Source organism: Acanthopagrus latus, chromosome 14 (genome assembly GCF_904848185.1).
Source record: "Acanthopagrus latus isolate v.2019 chromosome 14, fAcaLat1.1, whole genome shotgun sequence".
Classification (NCBI taxonomy): Eukaryota; Metazoa; Chordata; class Actinopteri; order Spariformes; family Sparidae; genus Acanthopagrus; species Acanthopagrus latus.
In genome coordinates this window covers 12,518,224-12,538,776 of record NC_051052.1, presented here as the reverse complement: position 1 = coordinate 12,538,776, position 20,553 = coordinate 12,518,224, and the positions used below count along the sequence as shown (strand labels likewise).

The window sequence follows — 20,553 nt, the reverse complement described above, 5'->3', positions numbered from 1 at the left end:
CTACAGTACTTTTACATCAGCTGCAGTTAACTGTTAATTTATCATAAACTGTTATTCTTGTAAGAAAACAAGGCCTGGAACTGTATTACTTATTATTATTATTATTATCATTAATGAAACTAAATGCACAAGTCCAACAGCAACCAACTTGTTTACCAGCTATTTATCAAAAAGACTGCTGCCTGTTTTGATGATGATGTTTTTCCTCCCCAAAGTGCTTACAGTGCGATGTACCTCAGAGCAGGTGCCTTGGGTCCATACTCTTTTCAATATTTATGTTTTGAGTAAGTGCAATGCTACACAATTTGCAGATGATAAAACTATAGACTTTAAATCAACTATATGAATAAATTAAGAACTGCTCTTCCATCTGAAATGCAACTATTACTTAACTGGACAGGGGAGAATAGACTTGTTTTGAACGTAGCTAAACCAAAAGTTTTATAGAGAATACCAGACATACTACCAATAATGATAGTCAGCTTTGTATGATACTCAAAACCTTTAAAATTGTCAGACTTGATGGCTAGATATCATCGTTAAGAAAAAGAGTCGAGTAATATCATGTTCCTCTATTCTTACCCCTGCTACTGGCGTGCTAGTGACAGAGGCCCTAGTTTCACCTCACCTTGATGACTGCTCAGCAGTCTGGTCAGGTGCAGTCAATAAAGATCTGTCGAAGTTTCAAGTAGCTCAGAATAAAGCTGCGAGGCTCATATTGCCCTGTTCGCTATGTGTGAGGCAGAGTACAGAGAGACTGCACCTGTCTCATGACTCACAGCACATCATAGGCGGAGCCTCTTTTACCACCTTTGAGCACCCTTTAAGGCAAGTTTTTAGATTATTATTAAGACTTTCTACATTTGTTATACATCTTGTTTTATATGTTTTGTTGTGTGTGTGGACCCAAGGAAGTATATAGCTGCTACCTTAGTGACAGCTAATGGCGATCCAAATAAAGAATAAAGGATAAAAGAGAGCCTTGAAGCCCAAAAAGCGTGTGTGTCCATGAATGTGTGTGTGTGTGTGTGTGTGTGTGTGTGTGTGTGTGTGTGTGTGTGTGTGTGTGTGTGTGTGTGTGTGTGTGTGTGTGTGTGTGTGTGTGGGGTGGGGGGGTGGGGGGAGAGCGACGCCTTGTGTTACTGTTGAGAGAGAAATTTCAAGGTCTTTGAGTGCCAGTGGAGCTAGGAGCCTAAGGTCACACACACACACACACACACACACACACACACACACCCAGGCACACACACAGGGTCCCCTCTTCTTTTCACCCTCAGTTTCTGTGCTCCTCTCCCTCCTCCTTCTCCTCCCCTTCTCAGTTCATTTGTCTTTTCTCTCCCACTTTTTCCTTCCTTTCCTTCCCCAGTGTTTCCCATTTCTCTATTCTCTCCCTCCACTCCCCCTTCCTCATGCTCCTGCTCCTGATCTTTCCTGCTGCCTTCATCCTCTTCCTCCTAATCTCCTCCGAGCACTGGTCCTTCAAGAGTTTTCTCAAGTCGATTTTGACTGTTTTTGCACTTTATTCATCAAATCCCTGTTTGGTCTTTACGTCTCTCTCACACACGACCCCCCCAGTGAAGGAAGCTGAATGCTGGACAGGCTCCTAGTGATTGCTTCGGACACAACAGGGCTGAACTTTGACCTTATCCCCTCCTCCCTCCATCCCCCGTCTCTTATAGGACTTAATTTATCAGCTTTCCCTCCATACTTTCTGTCTTTAACCTTTTCCGACTGCCTTGTCGTAGATACATATACGTGCAAATCTGTTGTCACTTAGTGGTGGATGTTTTAACTGTGCGCTTCAACAAAACAGCTCACTGCTGTCCTCAAGTGCCACTCATTTCAGGAATTTTTTGTAACCTAACGCAAAATAAGTGGCACATTGTTGCATTTGAGAAGCAGGGACAAACTACATTTGTCATTTTTCTGTCATAAATGACTTTATCACAACTTTTACCATTTCAAGTTGGGCTGCAACTGATAATTATTTTAATTTTTGATTAACCAGTTGATTATTTTCATGATTCATTGATTAATCATTAAATCTGTAAAACATCGGCTGTCCTGCCAACAGTCCAAAACCAAAAGACTAATTTACTATCATAAATAACAAAGAAAATCCACAAGTCTATTTTTGCTTGAAAAATATCAGAAGCCAAAGGAAAAAGTTGCTAATTTTCTTTCAAATGACTTAATATTGCAGCTCTGATGCTTTATCTCCCTCTTAGACAAGAAAATAGAAGGTCTTGAGGTCTTTCCAGTAATCTAAAAACAGTTAACATAAATGATAAACGCTGTGGTCCAAAGTGCCATCATTATTTCTCCCTCTCATTTACTCTCATTCCAGAAGAACTGCGTCAGCTTCTTCTTCCCCATCCATCATCTGCCTTTCAGTCTAACAAGGCACCTCAAGATAAGCTACTAGGTGACCTTCTTCTTTCTCGCCACTCCCTCTATCTCTTTATAAATCTATTTCCTCACTAACGCTAAAGCAAACTATCTGTTTCAATTCTACCCTCCTCTTCTTCATGCATTTCCATCCATGTGTGAATTCTCCCAGAAACTGACATTAACCTGCTTAGGATCAGATGCTGAAGAATGTAAAGACACAACTCTGTATGCATCTATTGACTGACACACACGCACATGACCCCAAAATTTAAACAACCTCAGATAAATATGCATATCAGTCAAAGGGGTGGAAGCACATGAACATTCATGAAAACGCATACAGAAATCCGACAGGTTCCAGATGATTCCGACTCCCACAGATCTCCTGTTCCCCTTGCCCACCCAGTGCGTGAATGCGATGGGTTGTGCGTCTGTGTGCATACGCGTGTGTGTCTACGCGTATGTGTGTGTAACTTTACTCCCACCATTCTGCCACATGTCAGCAGTTGCTCAGTCATCTTTGACACAGGATTATAGCCAGGCTCTGAAGAAAAGTACTTGTCTCTGCATGCGTATAGCCGAGTCACCACAGGCCTTCAGTACCCTTATATAACACATGCAGTATATGATGTTTAATCATTGTAGTAATCCAGGTTATGTTAGATAACGTATTTGAATGAAAGAACAGTTTAGTTGATAATGTAACCAAATGATAGCCTTAGAAATGACACTGCCAACAATCACAAGGTTTCCTCTTCTTTTTTTGTCTCAGTGAAGAGAGACAGAGAGGGAAAGAAAGAGCCATGTGTGACAGAGGGATGGAGCTCAACAGAGGCTATAGACATTTGTTTTCTGATAAACAAGCCAGCGTTTCCTAGACGCGGGGCAACAGCCGAAACTGATTTTAGCTCCTGGGATTCAGAGAGACTCGAGGAGCATCTTGTGATGGGGATGACAGCAAAAACAGTAGAGAAAACATCGAACTGCACAGTCTCGTCTCATTTGACTTCTTATTCATCTGTCATAGAAGAGAGTCAAGCAACAAGCTGGAAAGAGGGAGCCCATGTCCCTTTTTTCCCCGATAGATTTCTGACATAATACAAATTACTCTCAGTATGTTGCTGATAAAGTTGTTCTGAAAAACCACGAATAAACAGTACAATTTTTTAATCTCGCTTCATCAGGGCAAGCAGTTCCACGTGAGTCCATGTCACTGTTTTCTTCCTCAGCTAAGTCAGTTCCCTGATGTCATATGACCAGCTCAGACAGTTATTCCACTGAAAAACAAGACAAGCTGCAAAGACGTTTGCTTTTTCACTTTCTGTCAACCTGAATTCTCCCGCCAACACACACATCTGCTCCAGCTCTGTCGATCTCTCTTTCTGACACACACACATACATACACACACACACACATACACACATACACACACACACACTGCAGAAGTTGCATCAGCGCACCATAATGTAGCAACAGCATCCTGTGGTGAACTGTGTGCCATGTCTCGTGTTCACACAGTGTACAAGAAAGACGTAGCTCTTTTTTGTTAACCTTTGTGTTATCTGCACTCTGGGAATAGAAGCAGATTGGGGGCTGCCCGGTGCATCCAACCCTGTTAGACGACAGAGAAACTATACAAGAGTAGCAAGGAAAGTACTCTGTCCTGCTCAAGGGCATCATCACAGGGAAAAGTAGGTGAAAGACGCAAAAGTGTTACTAGTTCACTTTCGGTACCCTGAATTTCCCAGACAGTCTGGGGATTTTGACGAGGAAGTCCCAGATCATGAGGTATGTTGTCTAACCTTTAAGATAATGTCCTGAAATTCATCCTACTTTCTACAGATATCAAGCAAGCAGGTTTACAAGATCAGGTAATCAAACCCACATGTCTGAAAGGTATATTAAGGCCTCTATTGATAGGCATCCTCTTCCTCAATCAACATTCACTTATGCAACTTGTGGCAGCACCACAGCATCCGTTCACACACATTAAAAAGACAACCGTTTATACCAGAGTGTATCAGGATGCAGCAAAAGCATGAGTCATAGGAAAAGAGGTGGCTGAGCTACAGAGACAGACAGTAGTTGCAGCATACCGCGTCAGTTTGTCGGATTTTGCTGTCAGTCATGCAAAATCTGAGCACCCAAGGAGAAGATTTTACACATAAAAAAGGCTACTACCTGCTCCAGGTACAGGTCAATATCATACAAAAAAAACAGTCAAGCATATACTTTTGAGCAGTGGCCTCGACTAAGATGCAGCTCATCCAGCAACAAACAAGTCCAAGAAGCAATATTTTTTTAATGACCGCTGTAGAGATGGAATCCATGATTCATGAGAAAAAGCAATACTCAGGGAGACACACGACCCAAAAGCAAATGTGCAAACCAAACACCGGAGATGAATCTCCAAAAGGCAAATTCCTGAGCATGAAATACCTCATTGTTGCTGCTTTAAAAATAACACAAACATCTTGTCATGCGTTATCTGAAATGCATTTAGCCAGGATGTAATCTGCACCAGTATCTCAATCTCAAATCAGATACTGATCTTATTTTGTGAACACTTATGAAGGAAAGCATCTGGGTGAACCAGAAGTGCTCACATATCAGCAAACTTGAGACTTGAAGGAGAAAAAACAAAAACAAAAAAGGCCATACAAGAAAACAAAGAGTAAATCAGGACCTGGATGGAATTTAGACACCTTGGTGACAACCACAAAACTACATTTAATTAAAGACTAAAGGCAGATGAATGGGAGGAGACAGAGCGAAGCAATGCAGAGGTGACAGTTTTATGAGAATGCACTCACCTGGAGTTCACACCATGCCACCTCCACTGTAGTCTCTGTATCCAGTCCCTTGTACACAGTTTTAAAGGACCCTCTTCCAATCTCGATGTCAAACTTGAGAAAGCGTCCATCAGGCGAAGTCCCAACAGCTTTGGTCTCCGCCTCCTCTATATCCTCTTGCACTCGTTTCTCGGCCTCCCTTTGCTCGGCTCGTGCTTTTGCTAGACCCCTCTCCTCTTCCGTCTCCCTCTCCTTCTCTTCGGTCGGACTACTAGCGCTACCCTCGTCCACCACAATCGCTTTTCCATCTTTTGCCAATTGTTGTGTAATTTCTGACCCCCTGGGACGCAATGTGACTTCAGGCTGCTTGCCTTCTGCTTTGTCGGTAACATCCAATACTGTCGGGCTGGGCGCTTTTACTGCCCCATCTGTGCTATGTTCAACAACGTTACTGGTGGGAACAGCAACCGTGATACAGCCCACAGTTAATGCCCCCTCAGCATTTTGCTCTTTCACAGCTGCCTCACCGAGCCCAAGACCAGGCTGAAGAGTTGATGTTAGGGGACCTCTTGGGACCTCAGCATCTCGTACCCCAGGTCCAAGATCGGAGGGCTGTGGAGGGAAAAAGGTGGAAGGCCCTTCACAGTCTGGAGGTGAGGTGAGTATCACAGCTGCTTTGCTGGGCAGGTCCAAAGCTGTGGCATTGGAGTCACAAATTACACTACGGCGGAAGAAGCGGTGCTCGGCTGTTTTAGAATCTCTATCCATCGTGTGGCGCCGACGTTGGACCTCAGGGTGTCCGCTAAGCTTCTCCACCACGTGCGTGTCTGAACTGGCAGAGCCGTTCACATTTTTGAGGGGGGTCTGGGGCGATGGAATGGGAGAGGCAGAGGGAGGAGGGGGGGCCGGGGCAATGAATTTCACCGCTTTGCCGCTGCTACTGCTTTCAGACATTCCTTCCCGAGGCGCGGATCACACAAGAGAAATTCTGTACGTATAAATGAGGACTTACTTAATGTGAGTAATCAGACTAACCTATATGTAAACTCTGAGTAAGCGGGCACAAATCTCGACTAGCAAGCTTCTGTTCCAAATGAAACGCTCTCCAACCTTTGATGAAACTCCAGGGAAAACAAAGGGGACGGGTTAAGAAAATAAATCAATCAACTGAATGCAACACTTTTCATTGTGTTCTGTAGTTTTTTTTTAGCAAGGATTTATTAACTCCACTTCCTCTTTGCAACTGTTTCAACAAGACAACCTACAGTTCCTACAAGGCCCTTCAGTACAGGGCTCAGGGAAGCCCCATGAAAGAGGAAGGGGCTTTCGCTTAAAGACTGGGGAGGGAAGGGATGAAAGGCAGTCCAAGTAGGGGGGGTGCAAGCACTGCAATGAGCTGACAGTCGTCAAATTAACACCCGAATCCATCCTGATGCCAACATCCAGAGAGGGACAACCACGACATGGAAGAACTGGAGATCAAACAGACCAGTTCGGCCTCCCAACGGCTGATAAGAGAAAATATGATCGGAATCCAATCTGTTACAGCTTGATTGGAGGTCTTGAAGACAGGACTTCCTGCAGAGGTTTCTGGCCTGTCTGGAAGGGCCAGACAGAGTGCTAGGTAGGCCTAGCCTGGCCTAGCCTGGCCCGGCTTGATCTGCTTTGACCCTTGTCACTGAGAAAACAGAGAAGAGAGGTGTAAGATGAAACTATATTTCATTTAAACATCTGACAAAATTCACCATCTGCTTTTACTTGACTACTCAACAGACCCCACCGACATCAAGGGACCCCCAAATGATACTTGGTTCCCTGCCAAAGTAGCTAGTAGAACATACAAGCTGCCCGATACTCTAAGATTTTACCACCATTTGGCCAGTGATGACTGCTGTGAATGATTTGGTTGTGGCTGACAAATCTCTCAATCTGTCAGCTCCACAGAGATCAAACCCTCAGTTCGATGTTCTTTTCCTCAAAAATGTGGTTGGTAAAACCGTGAAACTAAGAGAGAATTCATTACTCCAGATTTGGCTGTTAGAGGATTCACTCCTCCTCTCGGTTTGGGATTTATCAGAGAAGATTTGACTTGGGTCGAGTGTCTGCACAATCTTAAATCTTGTTAACAAGACATAGATCTGCATCCAACCCTGAACTCTTTGCCCCGCAATTGCCCCCATGTAGTTAATGCAGTGGAGTGATGCAGCAGTGTGTGCACCTAATTGCTCCATGTTCCAAATTTAGCCCAAAGTCACTACAGCCCGGCTGACCTCGAGGTCGGGCTACCCTGTGGCAATTCAGCAGCTTAGCTTGAGAGGAGAGAGGGCGCAGACTCTAAATCCATATCTGAGGACGGACGTGTAGAAGTATAATACTCTGCATACTGCATTACAAAAAACCTCACATAACATCCAACAGATAATTTCTACTCTGTTAGATCAGAGTGGAGCTGGCAAAGAGGCACAGCAGCTACTTTGATTAGAAATCATTCACATTAATTTAATTCATGTTTAAACAAGTCTTATCGACACTGACGCAGAAAGAAGCGTGTAGAATGACTGTCGCAATTTCCTTTAGACAATTTTAGAGTCTTCTCAATTCAATCTGTCCCCTATGAAAATTTAAAGTGCACTGGGCGACTTTAAACATATGATCAGTCATCACAATTATAAACCCAGACACAAATTCTGCAAGAAAACCAAAAGGATCTTATGTTTAATCTGTCAAATCATCTGCAACACATAGAACACGCAGTGTTATTGTTCAGAAGACACTTCTAAATGTCACTGAGATAAATTTGTCCTGACTGTTTCCTCGTAGCAACCATTCACAACACTACGGACACATTTGGCCCCTACAGGCTACTGTATTTTGTCCCCTTGAGTGAAGTGAGTGCAGGATTAGCACTGAAGAGGTCACAGCAGGCATGTGCCTCAAGGCCACCAGATAGAAAGTCCTGTGCAGCTTTACATGCAGTGTCATTGTTTGTTTGCAGTTATGTTGAGAACAGGATTTAAATATCGCCTGAAATAATCCCTCAGATTATGGAGCACTGGAACTATTTTTTTTCTAACGGCATCTGGCTGCTCTAGAGGTTCACAGAAGGACTCGACCAGATGTCTCTGGTGCCACTGCAGGTGTAGAAGGTAGTGATTCGCCCTACATGATCAAATAGGTAATAACATTAGTCAATACAGTGATACTGACTGTAGAGGCTAGACTGATGACCTCAGTGAGACAGCTGTTCTCACTGAAGTGTATTGCTGGGTGTGTTTCACCTAAGCCATGAAACAATCTCTCCATCTAACAATCTCAGAGGACAGCTGGACTCTCCAAGTGCCAGAGCCGTCTGAGATCAGCGTGTGGATTTGGAAGTATTAGGAAAACTGCGGTTAACAGTAAAATTAAATGAACCCACGGAATGATGGGGTAAAATTATTTAGAGCTTTCTGTAACGACAGCTTCTTTTATGTTGTTGTGAGCATGACATGCAGCTTATTTAAGAACTAAGCCATGAGAAGATGTTTCAACAGGTAGGGGGTGTTGTCAAAGGCGCACTGTGTAGTTTTTTGCAAGAAATGTCAATCAGAAGAGAAATATCTTCACTGACTGATTTTTGTTATGCCAAAACAAGCAATATAAACAAACTCTCTTTGTTTTCATGACTGAATAAATTGACCTTAACGGACGACACAATTTCTTAATTTCTTCTCCAAAAAAACTACACAGTGGCCAGAACACAGGATGGAAATAGTAAATGAACTTTAAACTTTCATTTACATTGATTTACAAATATTTTTACAATAAGGTAAAATCGCCTCATTACCTCAATTTTCAGGTAAAGTAACACTTGAATAAGCATAAATGAGAACTGATTTAGACAGGTAGGTATATATACATGATCACCACAGGTGTGCTGCTTCGACCAATCAGAGTTGTCCTTTTAAAGTCTAGCTAACTTCCACTATATAACACAAATGCTCAAATATAAGCCAATATATTAATATGCAAATTAACAAAACATTATACTTTCATTACATTTTGACGGTTGTCATTTTCTATGTTAGACATTCAAGCATGGCCAGAGTTGCGTGGTCAAACTTACTTTTCCAAACAGAAGCAGATGGCCATTGTCAAAACATAAACACGATGGAACTGCGTCGGAAAACTATCAACTTTATAATTAAAACAAGGAGGACGTGTTATCAGCAACATCAACACACCACCGGTCCTTGCCAAGAGTTAAATGAATCCCATTCGTTGAGTTCGGCTCATTAAAACCTAACGAAACATGGATGGAAATATGAGCACAGGAGGAATTAAAAAGCGCGACACTCGTTCGCTCTGCGGCGTTAATGGGCTAACTGTTGATCCAGAGTAACTGTAGATTCAACCTGCGCTGCTCACACGGGTGATGGCCGTGTGCACGTCGCTAACCGAGCCCGTAAAGAGACGCGGGGGTTCGATGCTGAACGTCCTGAGCGGTCAGCTCTGTGAGTTAGCAGCGAGGTTTTTTTTGTTTTGTTTTGTTTTTTTATACCGCTGCCTGTTGAGGAACTCGCAATGAAGGCAATGCAGCTAACTTTGCCCACAGGCGAACACCAAAAAAAAAAACACCAACAACAGACGAGCAGTCACGATTCTGATAAAGCATGGTGACAGAACGAAAAAAAAACATGCGCCGTTACCTCTCACATCGGTGTGTGCTGCCGGTGGTACCGTAGAAATATGAAGGGGGGAAACTTGATTTGAAAAGCCTTTAACTCCTCTGCAGTGGGTGTCCGACACACAGCACGAATGTCAGTGTGGTGCGTCACATTAAAGCCACAGTTGGTTGCCGTTAGAAGGGAGATGATGAAGAAGAAAAAATAAAAAATGAAGACGCTTTTCACAGAAACATAACTTAGCTACGAGCTTATTCCTCTAAAGACGGCCAGCGGTACGTGCAGCGACCCCGCAGCCGACAGACTGACACCTCCCACAGGGGCAGAGAAGCCAAGTTCGCTCGCTGGTGTCGCGGCGGCTCCTGGTACTTCTTCTTCTGTCCGGGTTCTGCAACCGCGGCCAACAAACGGCAACGGTCTCCCCGTTCAAAGATGCTGCGTCCTCATCCGCGTCAACGTCCTGGCCCGCTCCCGTCGCCGCCGCGTCGCTCCCCTCGGCTTGTGTGGCGCAATAAATCCGCTGTGAAGCACGGTTATGCTCCCCCCCGTTTTCAAGCCATCGGACGGCGGCTCCGTCTGCTCTCTGCTCTTCTCTGGCGATGACTCGACAAGGCGACGGCAGGGCTTTCACACAGACGACGTGCGGCGTCACAGCGGCAGCCGTTAGCCCGGACGATACAGGAAGAGAGGCTGCCTTTCAAAATAAAACCGACAGCCGCGCTGTCTGGTTTTGTTGAAGGAACTACAACGTTAAGTGACGTAAATTCACCAAAGTGTGTTTTCTCAAGTGAACATTGGACGTATAATCGAATTTGCTGTTAGGTTAGTTGAGCAGCTCGCACACTATTTACCAGATCGACGCCTCCTGTTTGTCCTGTGATGTGTTTTTTTTGAAGAGTGTGCATCTGTTTCATCTGACAGATCCAGCTGTGATCCAGCTGTGGTAATTCCGGGAGGTCAGGAAACATCTCTCACCTTTTCTCCGGTTTGCTACAGATGTAAAGTCACAAACTTTCATTGAGATACGTGAAAACATAAAATAAATGATTATTTTTTTAGGCATTTTTTAAAAAAAGATTTATTCTGCAAATAAAAGAATAAACTAGCTGTTTTTATGTGTTTAAAGGTATTTGGGGTTCTATTATTTGTTAATATGTTTAGAGAGAATTTGCCTTTCCAGTCTTTATATTTTGATGTTTTAGTACTTGTTGTCTTTCAATTACAGTCCTTTAGATAAGTGGCTTTCCTAAACTTTTTAAAGCTGGTCTATATTGTGTGAACGTGTATGTCAGATATAATCACAACACATTCTACTTAATAATAATAATAATAATAATAATAATAATAATAATAATAATAATAATAATAATAATCTACTTGTAGCCGAAGCCTATTTTCTTTATTATTTTTACAAATCGTTAATAGTCGTGTAAAATTCTAATTTACTGCACTATAACACAAAGTCAACTTAAGTAAATATTATTCTTTTAACCACTTAATATATTATAATAAATCAGCATATAGTCAAGTGGAGGATAAACAGAAGAAAATGAAGCTCCTGAGAAAAGTATTAATAAGAGTTTTATGTTGGCGGGTCAAACCGGAAGTACTATTGTTTATTCTGGCGGACTTGACGCTGGCAGCCCAGAGGCAAACTCCAGTGCGCCGAGCGAGTGAGCAGCTGCAGCGCGCTGGGTCGTTTTTCATGCTTTTATTTTATATCTCCGTCATGTTCGACGCATCCATAGTGAGTCCTTTGTGATGGATGCTCGCTGGCCTCGTGTGTGTGTGTGTACAGTGCGTCTCTCTGAGTTGTGTGTGTGTGTGTGTGTGTGTGTGTGTGTGTGTGTGTGTGTGTGTGTGTGTGTGTGTGTGTGTGTGTGTGTGTGTGTGTGTGGCCTTGACTTGCTCTCTCTCTGACGCCCTCATCATCGCTTTGAGTGTCCTACCAGCTCTTGACTCCTCATAAAGAACCCATTCAGAGGTCTTAGAATTTCTTGATCAACTTTTAAAGCCTACTTGAAAAAAAAAAAAAACAGCTATCAAAAGTTGTTTGGAGTCATTGATAGTGGGTTACTCTGATTTATTTACAGTTTTTACAAAAAGGGAAGAAATAACCAAAAATGTAGCCTATAATGTGGTTGTAATGGCTTGATTTGATTTAATTTGATTTTCCTCACTGTTGCTCTGTAGCTCCATCTCTCAAGGTGAAAGGTGGTTCCCGTCAACGGCTGCAGAGTGTAACCACAGTTAAGGATCTCACATTTTTTTCCTTCTATCAGACCTACACACCCTGATACTGAGCTGCAGCGCCTCAGGCAAGAATAATCAAAACAGGATAATGGTTTTTCTTTTACCTGCTCATTAGTCATGGAAACTCTGCTGATCACACAGACACTATTGTTCACCTTTCTCCACTTCCTGTTTGTATTTGACAGCAGGGGTTCAAGCCGTTTAACGCCGGGGCACAACGACGAGGGATCCTCCCCAATTAGAGTGTTCCAGTAAGATTTTCTCACTTTGGCTAAATAAAGTTGTCTAAGGAGCAGTATATAGTCTACTGTGTTTTGATCTATATGAAAATTAGTCCAATATTGAAAATTTCTTTTGTTGAAGACAATCCAAAAGTCTATTAATTTACCAACAGATTGTGAAAAAAAAAAAAAATCACAGTTGGGAAGTATTGAGTTGTGTGTATTATATTGCAGAGATATCTACCGAAGTTGGTATGCTAACAACACTCCTCTGCTGCTCTGTGCTCCCAGTCTCGACCGCTAGCTGCACGGCTAACCGAGCTAGGCAGGTAATGTCAGCCACAGTTGGCGGTTACTCTTCGACCGGTGGCCAACTCTCACACATTGCACCTTTTTAACTACAGCAGGTTTCATGTTGATTCATTATGACATAAAATAGAATAAATATATATATTTTTTTTCTGTCAGCACATCTTGATGACTAACTGAAGGAATTGTTTAATGAGTAACTTTGTAGCGCACCTTGAGCAAAATTTTTAACCTTCACCAATATTTGACATGCATCACACTCACAAATTCCTCCAAGAGCTCTTTCACAAAAGCAACCACTGTGAAAACATCATAAAAAAATCCCCACTAGCCTATTGGCTGTGACTAATGTATACAATAATTGCCATATCTTATCAAATACAGCTGTTATCTACGCCTCCACTCTTTAATAGCAAGATAAGTTGCTCAGTGTTGCCACTACGCAATCAGCAAACACTCCCTATTAAAGATAAGGAGCCGCTTCGGACATTTTTCCATACCTCCAACTCTCAGCGTTTAGGCGGAGATGCTAACGGAGTCACGGGCTTTGTTGGGTTTTTTTCAAATCATTCAATTTGAGTCCGGATTCCTGACCTGAACAGGAGTACGGTGTGTGTGTTTCATTTGTTTTTTTTTGTTGTGCAGTGCTCCCTTCACCTTTCTGCACACATGCCGCACATGTTTATCCTGCACTTTGCTTAAGGCGGCGAAACTATATGCTGTCATGACAGCGAGCCGGGGCTGAGCACACTCTTGGAAGACGCACAAAGACACTGTTGAATGCAATGTGCATTGTGCATGTGCGTAGATGTGGCCTCTTTTTGACTGCCAGCAGCTATTGTATGGTTTGTGCTTCATGTTCAAACCGTGTGCGAGAATCTGGTCTCTTTCTGTCAGTGAAGGCTCAATCAACACTACAAACCTTCAGCTGGACTCATGGATGTAAGAGCATTGTTTTGCATTGATATTAACTGCTCACAAGTGGGTCAAAGTATCTTCCTTCCTTAGACTTCCTTCATTTGGCTATAAATACTGCCCCTGCACAGAATGAGGGATTTATTTTGCGCTCCCTCTCCCTTTTCCTCTCTCTCTCTCTCTCTCTCTGACTATCCTGACCTGTACCCGTACCTGGGTTGACCTGAAGGCAGGATGTTCTCTCAGATGCTGCTAAACGACCCATTTCCCCCCCTCCCAGCCCCCTAGGTTCAAGGGAAACTAGACGCGCAGAAGTTACACCCGAGGGCGACTGCTCTCAAAGGGGCTGCAAAGCTTGAGGCCTCAGCAGGGTGACAAGAGGCCACCGCTGCTCCATGATAAATCCACAGACGTCTCAGCCGACACCTGGACCTCACTCTGATATGGTATCACAAATAAAGTGAACTTTTAAAGGAACAGTTCAACATTTTGGGAAAAGCACTTATTGGCCGCGTTGCTGAGGGTCGTGTGAGGAAATGAATACCAATCTCGTGCCAGCAGACCAGTTCGCATAAACAAGTGGAATGAGCTAGCCTCGCTCTGTCCAAAAAAACAACTAGCAACATTTATCTTTGCACAAATCCAGGCTAGCTTTGTCCAGTCTTTATGCTAAGCCAGGCTCACCGGTTTGCTGGTGACACCTGGACTTCTCTCCGCTGTACTGTGAAGAAACGAGTTTGACATGTTATCACATGACGGTCGGCAACACAGCAAATAAGCACATCTGACGATCGCAGTTTCTTTAGGAACCCACTGGTTTATGCGCAGTATATCAGAGGGAGGTTTCGGGGTCTCTCACTCGAGACATACGTGGATCCGTCCCGGTGCAGCTCTGGCCTCTCGTCACCACTCACTTTGCGGCTCTTTTGAGAGCAGTCGCCCTCGGGTGTATCCTCTGCATGTTGTGTCTAGCATGTCTAGCTTGAACCTCTGAGGGCCATGGGTCAGAACTGTATCTGGGCGAGCATTCTGCCTCCAGGTATAGCCGGGAACAAGTACAGGTCAGTGCACACAGAGAAAAGAACCCTTCATTTGACTGTACTTGCAGTAGCCTTACAATTAATGTGCGGACTTGAGATTGGTATTGATCTTCTCATCCATCCCTGCAAGAAATCGAATGAGTTTTAAGATTTTTTTTTTTTCCCTACAGCGCTCGAACAATCGCTGTAAGTTTATGACCATCACGGCTTCCTGCGTGATAAACATCTATTCCTGTGGAAGTTTCCATGTGCTCAACAGAACAGAATGCATCAGTGTGAAGCATCTTTGTCCAGCTCAGGAATGAGCTGTCACTGACTTGGACTGTATTTGCATCTAGAAGAAACTGAAGCTTCATTCTGATCTGCAATCGTTGCACTGCAAGTTGCTTTGGATGCCAAAAATTAACCTAAAACCTAAACCTAAAATGCTAAAATCCGTTTTGTTAGCTTGTTAGCTGCAGGATTGTGACGACACACCTCACTAACCCCGAACCCTTAAAGTTTTTAAAACCAGACGGGACATTTAAACCTCTTCACCTTTTGTCATTTCCTGTCACCTTTTTTAATCTCTCTTTCCGTCGAAGTCACCGTAATCTGTACCTCAACAACCTGGTTTTTTTTCTCGCTTCCACAGAACTCCGTGATGGATGTGACTGATTTCCAGAGAAAGGTGGTGGCATGCAACATCTCCAACTAAGAGATGGAAGACCTGCACTGTACACTGTCGTCACACCAACTGGAACCCACAAACGTTTAGCGGTTATGCTAATATCAACAGCCGGATCGTCAACAGGATACAGTCCTCTTAAAATAGCAGCTTCGCCATCTGAGAGAGAGCGCTATTTTAAATGCAAGTGGTGACGAGACTCAGGACTCCTTTAAAAAGAAAAAAACAATAGGTCTAGTTTGCATAGTTGCTCTGGCGCTTTTTTCCCCCTTTGGCGATATTGGCTCCCTGACAAAAAAAAAAATGTCATGCCTCGCTGATGAAAGTGCCGCTCTGAAAGCATTTTCTCCCCCAGATTTACAGTTGACCTTTACGCTGAAGAATTCATTTCCCAGGTAAATATTTGCATTTGCATTTGCAGAGATAGCGCAGTAGTGACCCTCCCGCCTCACGCTGCGATGCTAACAGTGGCGTCTGTGTGTAATAATGACTGCGTGCGCTTGTTGACAGAGACCAGGCGTGAGAGTGAAGTGTAACCAAGAATATCTCGAGAGGAAATATGCAAAAGAAAAGGCTGCTGACATGGCAGTGAGTGTGCGAGTTTGTGTAAGTGTGCGTGCTGCACCAGCTCCCACAGCAAGCATGCAATCGTGCATAAAAAAACCCAAAAAACTCCTCCTCAGCCTCTCAGCTGTCATCGATCAGTTCCGGACGGGCGAACCCTCATGTTGCGTTAACAAAAAAAATTTAAAAATCACGTCTGTTAATAAACGCGTGTTGCAGGAGATCTGTCGGTCTTATTTCACCCCGACTGATTCATCCTCTTTTGAAGAAGATAATGGTGTCGGCTCCGTTCCTCCAGAGTTTCTGCGTGAAAACCTGTCGTTGCATGTTAAACACCTCGTGGTTTGTTCTTGTCTGTACCTCCAAGGACAAAATGTGACCCCGCTGACCCAGATTACCGATGTCAGGGAGAGTTGGTCCTCACTGACGAGTGACGACAGGTTGGAAAAACTTGTTGAACTCAACTCGAGTAGGCAAATGAGACCTTTCTGTGTGTGTGTGTGTGTGTGTGTGTGTGTGAGAGAGAGAGTCTTTCTCTGAGGCATTTTCAACTTTGTTTGCTGACATACATACAAACTTTCTTTCTTTCTTACTATCAGTCACAGATCCATGATAAGCACTATTTGACAGTGTAATGTAACAAAATTTCCTGACCTCACCTGCAATGCAAAGTAAAGACTGTTTATCTACCTGAAATCCCAACTCATGCATGTGATTAAACTTCTGACACAGACATCCTTCTTTCCTAGTCACTAGTTACTTTACATGTAAATGTACCTTTAAATGACTTGTACTTACATTTATTGCCAGAAAAGACTCTTGAAACTTAAATAAGTAGATGTCTTATCAGATACTTTCACACTTTTGAAAGCCACCGTGTGTGGCACATGTTGACTTCCATGCTGCTCTGTCATCCCCAGGTCCTGCAGAATGAATTCACAGATATCAAATTTGGTCAATTAGCGAGGCAAATCCAAAAGCAATGGAGAACCTTTGCAACCTTTGCACAATCAACACAAAACCTCTCTGGCGCCGGGGAGAAATCAGATGGCGGCTGTGGGTGTCTGCCGTGGGTGCGATTCAGCTATTTGCTTTCATTATTGGTCATTTAACAATTCAAATCAGCGGGAGGATCATTCAAACCACCTGCTGCTGCGGATGCTGAATGCAACTTTCATGCCCTTGTTTGGAGGCCAGCGTGCGACTTATGAACACTTTCACACACACCAGAGAGCTTCTCAGTGCAGCTCAGTTCAATAGTTGGAGCAGCCGGTCGAGAGCCTGTTGACTTCAGCAGAACTCCCTGAGCCGAGGGAGGGAATGGAGTAGTTTTCATCTTGCTTTTTTACATTTTTTGTTTTCTCCTGTGCTGCGCGTGGCGACTTCTGTCGAGTCAGAAGTGTCGACTCATGACTGGCATGCCAGTAACTCAGCGTGTGTGCTAAATGTATGCGGGTGTTGCTGTGTGTCAGAGGATGTGCTGTCAGAGATCTCCTGTTGCAACACTGAACCTGTCACTTCCTTTCTCTGTGATGCAGCGCTCTCGCTCTCGCTCTCGCTCTGTGCGTGTGTGTGCGTCTCGAGATGAAGGTACACTGAGTCTTGCAGACGCGCCACACTTGGCTCCTCGCTGCACTGTGTGTGGATGTTCAGATATTTTTATGCAACATTTAAAGGTAAAAAAAAAAATTGACTGGTACATCCTCTGGTGGTATAATATATGAGTTTGGCATTGCGAGGGTATTTCTTCATTGGGGAGAGACAACAGGTGAAATCGAGGCTATTTTCCCTCTATAACCTTTTTTTTTTCCAGAGTAGTGGAAAGAAAATGGTCAAAATAAACATTCAGTTGTTTATTTTTAGTTCTGGACATGTGTGCTCATTTAATTGAATAGCGTTATTTGCATTATTAAATAAAAACATCAGATTACATGTAATACAAAAGATATATATTCAATAATTGTGGTAGCCATGGCAATGTTTTTGTGTTGTGCAATACCGCCATACAGTAAATGACAACAAATCAGTTGTTTTCATTTCTTTTTATTCTTTGTGGTCGTATGCACGGGGACATATTCTTTCAAGTGATTTGAAGTGTGTTTGAATCTTGTTTTCTTCTTTATGAAAATGCCATTCAGAGTATGTATAATATAAGTAAGGGAACCTGAGTGTTCCTAACTTCTGTGGCACTGTAGTTGAGGGCCAGATCACTGCGCAGTACATCTTTCTACCAGATCGTGTCACTATAGAGTCCGCTTCTGTCACTCCTCAGTTAACGTATAGTTTGACAGATTTCAACTGGTCGCACAGTGATCTTTTCATTCCCCACTGTGTCATTTTTTAGCAGTCCCTCTGTGCCCCCCCCCCCCCCCCCCCCCACACACACACACACACACACACACACACACACACACACATCCACACACACACACACAGGCCTGTTAGAACCCCATTATTCTTCTTGGGCCAAACAAAATATATCTCCACATGTTCTTACACATGACTCCCCCCCGCCCTCCCCCGCCAAATTGGAGGCAATTAACATAAACAAGCTCTCCCTCTCTCCCTGGGGGCCGAGCAGTAGGTTAAATATGACATGGTGGTTTGGTTTTGAGCTGTAATTATGTAAGAGAGGAGAGGAGGGGAAGAGGAGAGGAGAGGAGGACAAAAAGTGATTGAACATCGAGAGTGGTTACAGAAAAGAGAAAACCCAAGAAGATAATTACATACTTTGATTTCGCCCCATTAGGACGGCTTTGTTTGGCCATGTTTCCAACCGGCTTCATTAGCACTTTACTGTAATGGCTTGCCTGCGGGGCAAAACATAACCGCAAATAGTACCCCCTGTTCTGTTCGTCTAACCTCATGATTTCATGGGGCGGCTGAAAAAATGCGGGGAATGTCAGCGGCAATGAAACTATTATCAAATCATGTTAAAGCAGAGGATTTGGAAATGTGGCGCGGTTGACTCCTTTGGACTGAGGGGAATAACTGTGGGAAGCATGTGTGTTTCTGTCTGCACTGTCCACGCCACAACTGTCACAGAGACTATATGGCTTTGAAATCTAGTGATTATGGGTAACAGAATAGGTCAAACTTATTATTATTCATGCTCAAATGGCAGCTTGCAGCAAAAGCCACGAGGCCAAAATCCTGCAAAAAAGCTGCGAGTGCAAGATAAAACGTGCGGGTGGGTCAACAAGTGGGCTTAACAATGACGGACGTGCAAGTCCCAGTTGCCGACGAAATGTGAGCGCAGAGGGGCATTCAGCAGGTGGAAGATATTACCAGGTCATTTAATGAGTGTTTGAGAATGACAACACAAAATGAGGGGGTATGCGCCATTATCCGATTATCTGCTGTTCTGCTTTAAAATCTAATTTCCTGTTTCCCATGAAATAAGTACTGTATTCCTGGGATGCAGCAACATCAGGAGAAAACATGCAACCCCTAGTGTGTTTGTGTGTGTGCACCCAGCGTGTGCACAGATAGGTCGCTTTTCATCCGAAGCTGAAATCGGAATAATTTTGAGTACAACTAAAGCATTTTTTTTTCCCTCCTAGGTGGTTGTGTATCATGCGCGTGCATGTCTGGGCGCATGTGTGATCACTTTTGTTTGCAGCCCGTCCCTCTCACTGCCTGATTATGTTCATTTTTAATCAAAGCCCTCCTGCTGTGACTGCATCAAAATTGCTGCAATCACAGTGTTGGTCCTATAAAAAGAGTTTGATGGGTGCTGCAGGGGTCCGGGGGAAGACACGCGCTTAGATTGGTACGAATTGTTGACCCATTTCGCCTCATAACAACCCTGTTTTCTCCTACATGTTATTCGGTGTCCTCCTTAAAAATCAGGTTGCAATGTACAGAAGCACATCACCGCCAGAAAAAGAAAAAAATGATCAGTTTTCACATGTGAAAGCTGTATTGTTATAACAAGAGGTTTTCACGTTATGCAAGACATTTTGACGCTTTTACGTAACGTTTACTTCTGGCATTCTTTGCAGCCACCATAGGGCAGCGTTTCACCGAGGTGTGTTTGGGTGACATAAAGGGATAGTTCATTCAACTCAGCGTAGAATATTCTGTATGTCTGTCCGAGGAGGACGCAGGGGAAGCCTGTAAGTGGAAATGTTGAACCACCACACACAGAGTCTGGCCGAGCAGGTGAACTATATGAAAGCATACGAGCACCTGCACGTCTGTCAGTGACACAAATGGCACTTTGGTCTGTGATGTAATAGCTGCACCCTCATCCCAGGGTACCCTCGCTTGTCTAAGTTTGAATATGAGTGCGGGTGTAATCGCATATGTTTACATATCTGCTGGAGTGTGTCTGCAGGCACGTGGGATCTGATTGTGTCCACTGCTATCGTCTGGTATCAGAAGCTACCTGTTGAGCAAGAGTGTCTGTTGGAGTGTGTGTGTGTGTGTGTGTGTGTGTGTGTGTGTGTGTGTGTGTGTGTGTGTATGTGTTTGCATCATGGCGATGAAGCATAGAGGCTCTTTTATCAATGCCAGAATGAGAGACTGGCACTGTCTGGCTGGTGTGCGTTGGTATGTGCATGTGTGCTTACGGACAGAGGTAGAAAGCGGGAGGTCAGCACAGCCTGGCACTCGACTGCTGAAGCCCTATCTTTGTGCGCGAGAACGAGAGTTAGACTTCGAATGAGCGAGACAAAGGCCGAGAGCACGACAAAGAGACGGAGTGACAAAGACAGAGGGGGGATTGTGTCTGC

The 20,553-nt window shown here is 43.8% G+C and overlaps 1 protein-coding gene and 1 long non-coding RNA gene across 10 annotated transcripts in view; one reads left to right on the top strand and one right to left on the bottom strand.

Annotated features, from left to right (window-relative positions):
• The window catches only part of wnk1b (WNK lysine deficient protein kinase 1b), a 96,904-nt gene extending 86,174 nt beyond the window's left edge, over window positions 1-10,730 (bottom strand). For 3 of the 9 annotated variants that reach the window (XM_037120970.1, XM_037120972.1, XM_037120971.1), the window contains exons 1-2: window positions 9,873-10,728; window positions 5,206-6,862 (exon numbers count right to left, since the gene is read on the bottom strand). In XM_037120970.1, coding sequence (XP_036976865.1) covers window positions 5,206-6,138 — 933 coding nt within the window. In that variant the 5' untranslated portion in view covers window positions 6,139-6,862; window positions 9,873-10,728. Of the gene's footprint in view, window positions 1-5,205; window positions 6,863-9,872 lie in introns of all 9 variants that reach the window. The other 6 variants (XM_037120977.1, XM_037120978.1, XM_037120975.1 and 3 more) reach the window with 5 other exon arrangements.
• A 1,553-nt stretch (window positions 10,731-12,283) lies between these two features.
• On the top strand, window positions 12,284-16,552 carry LOC119032149. The gene is made up of 3 exons (XR_005078794.1): window positions 12,284-12,352; window positions 12,557-12,651; window positions 15,221-16,552. It is a non-coding gene; the product is annotated as an uncharacterized LOC119032149 (long non-coding RNA).
• The last annotated feature ends 4,001 nt before the right edge of the window (window positions 16,553-20,553 follow it).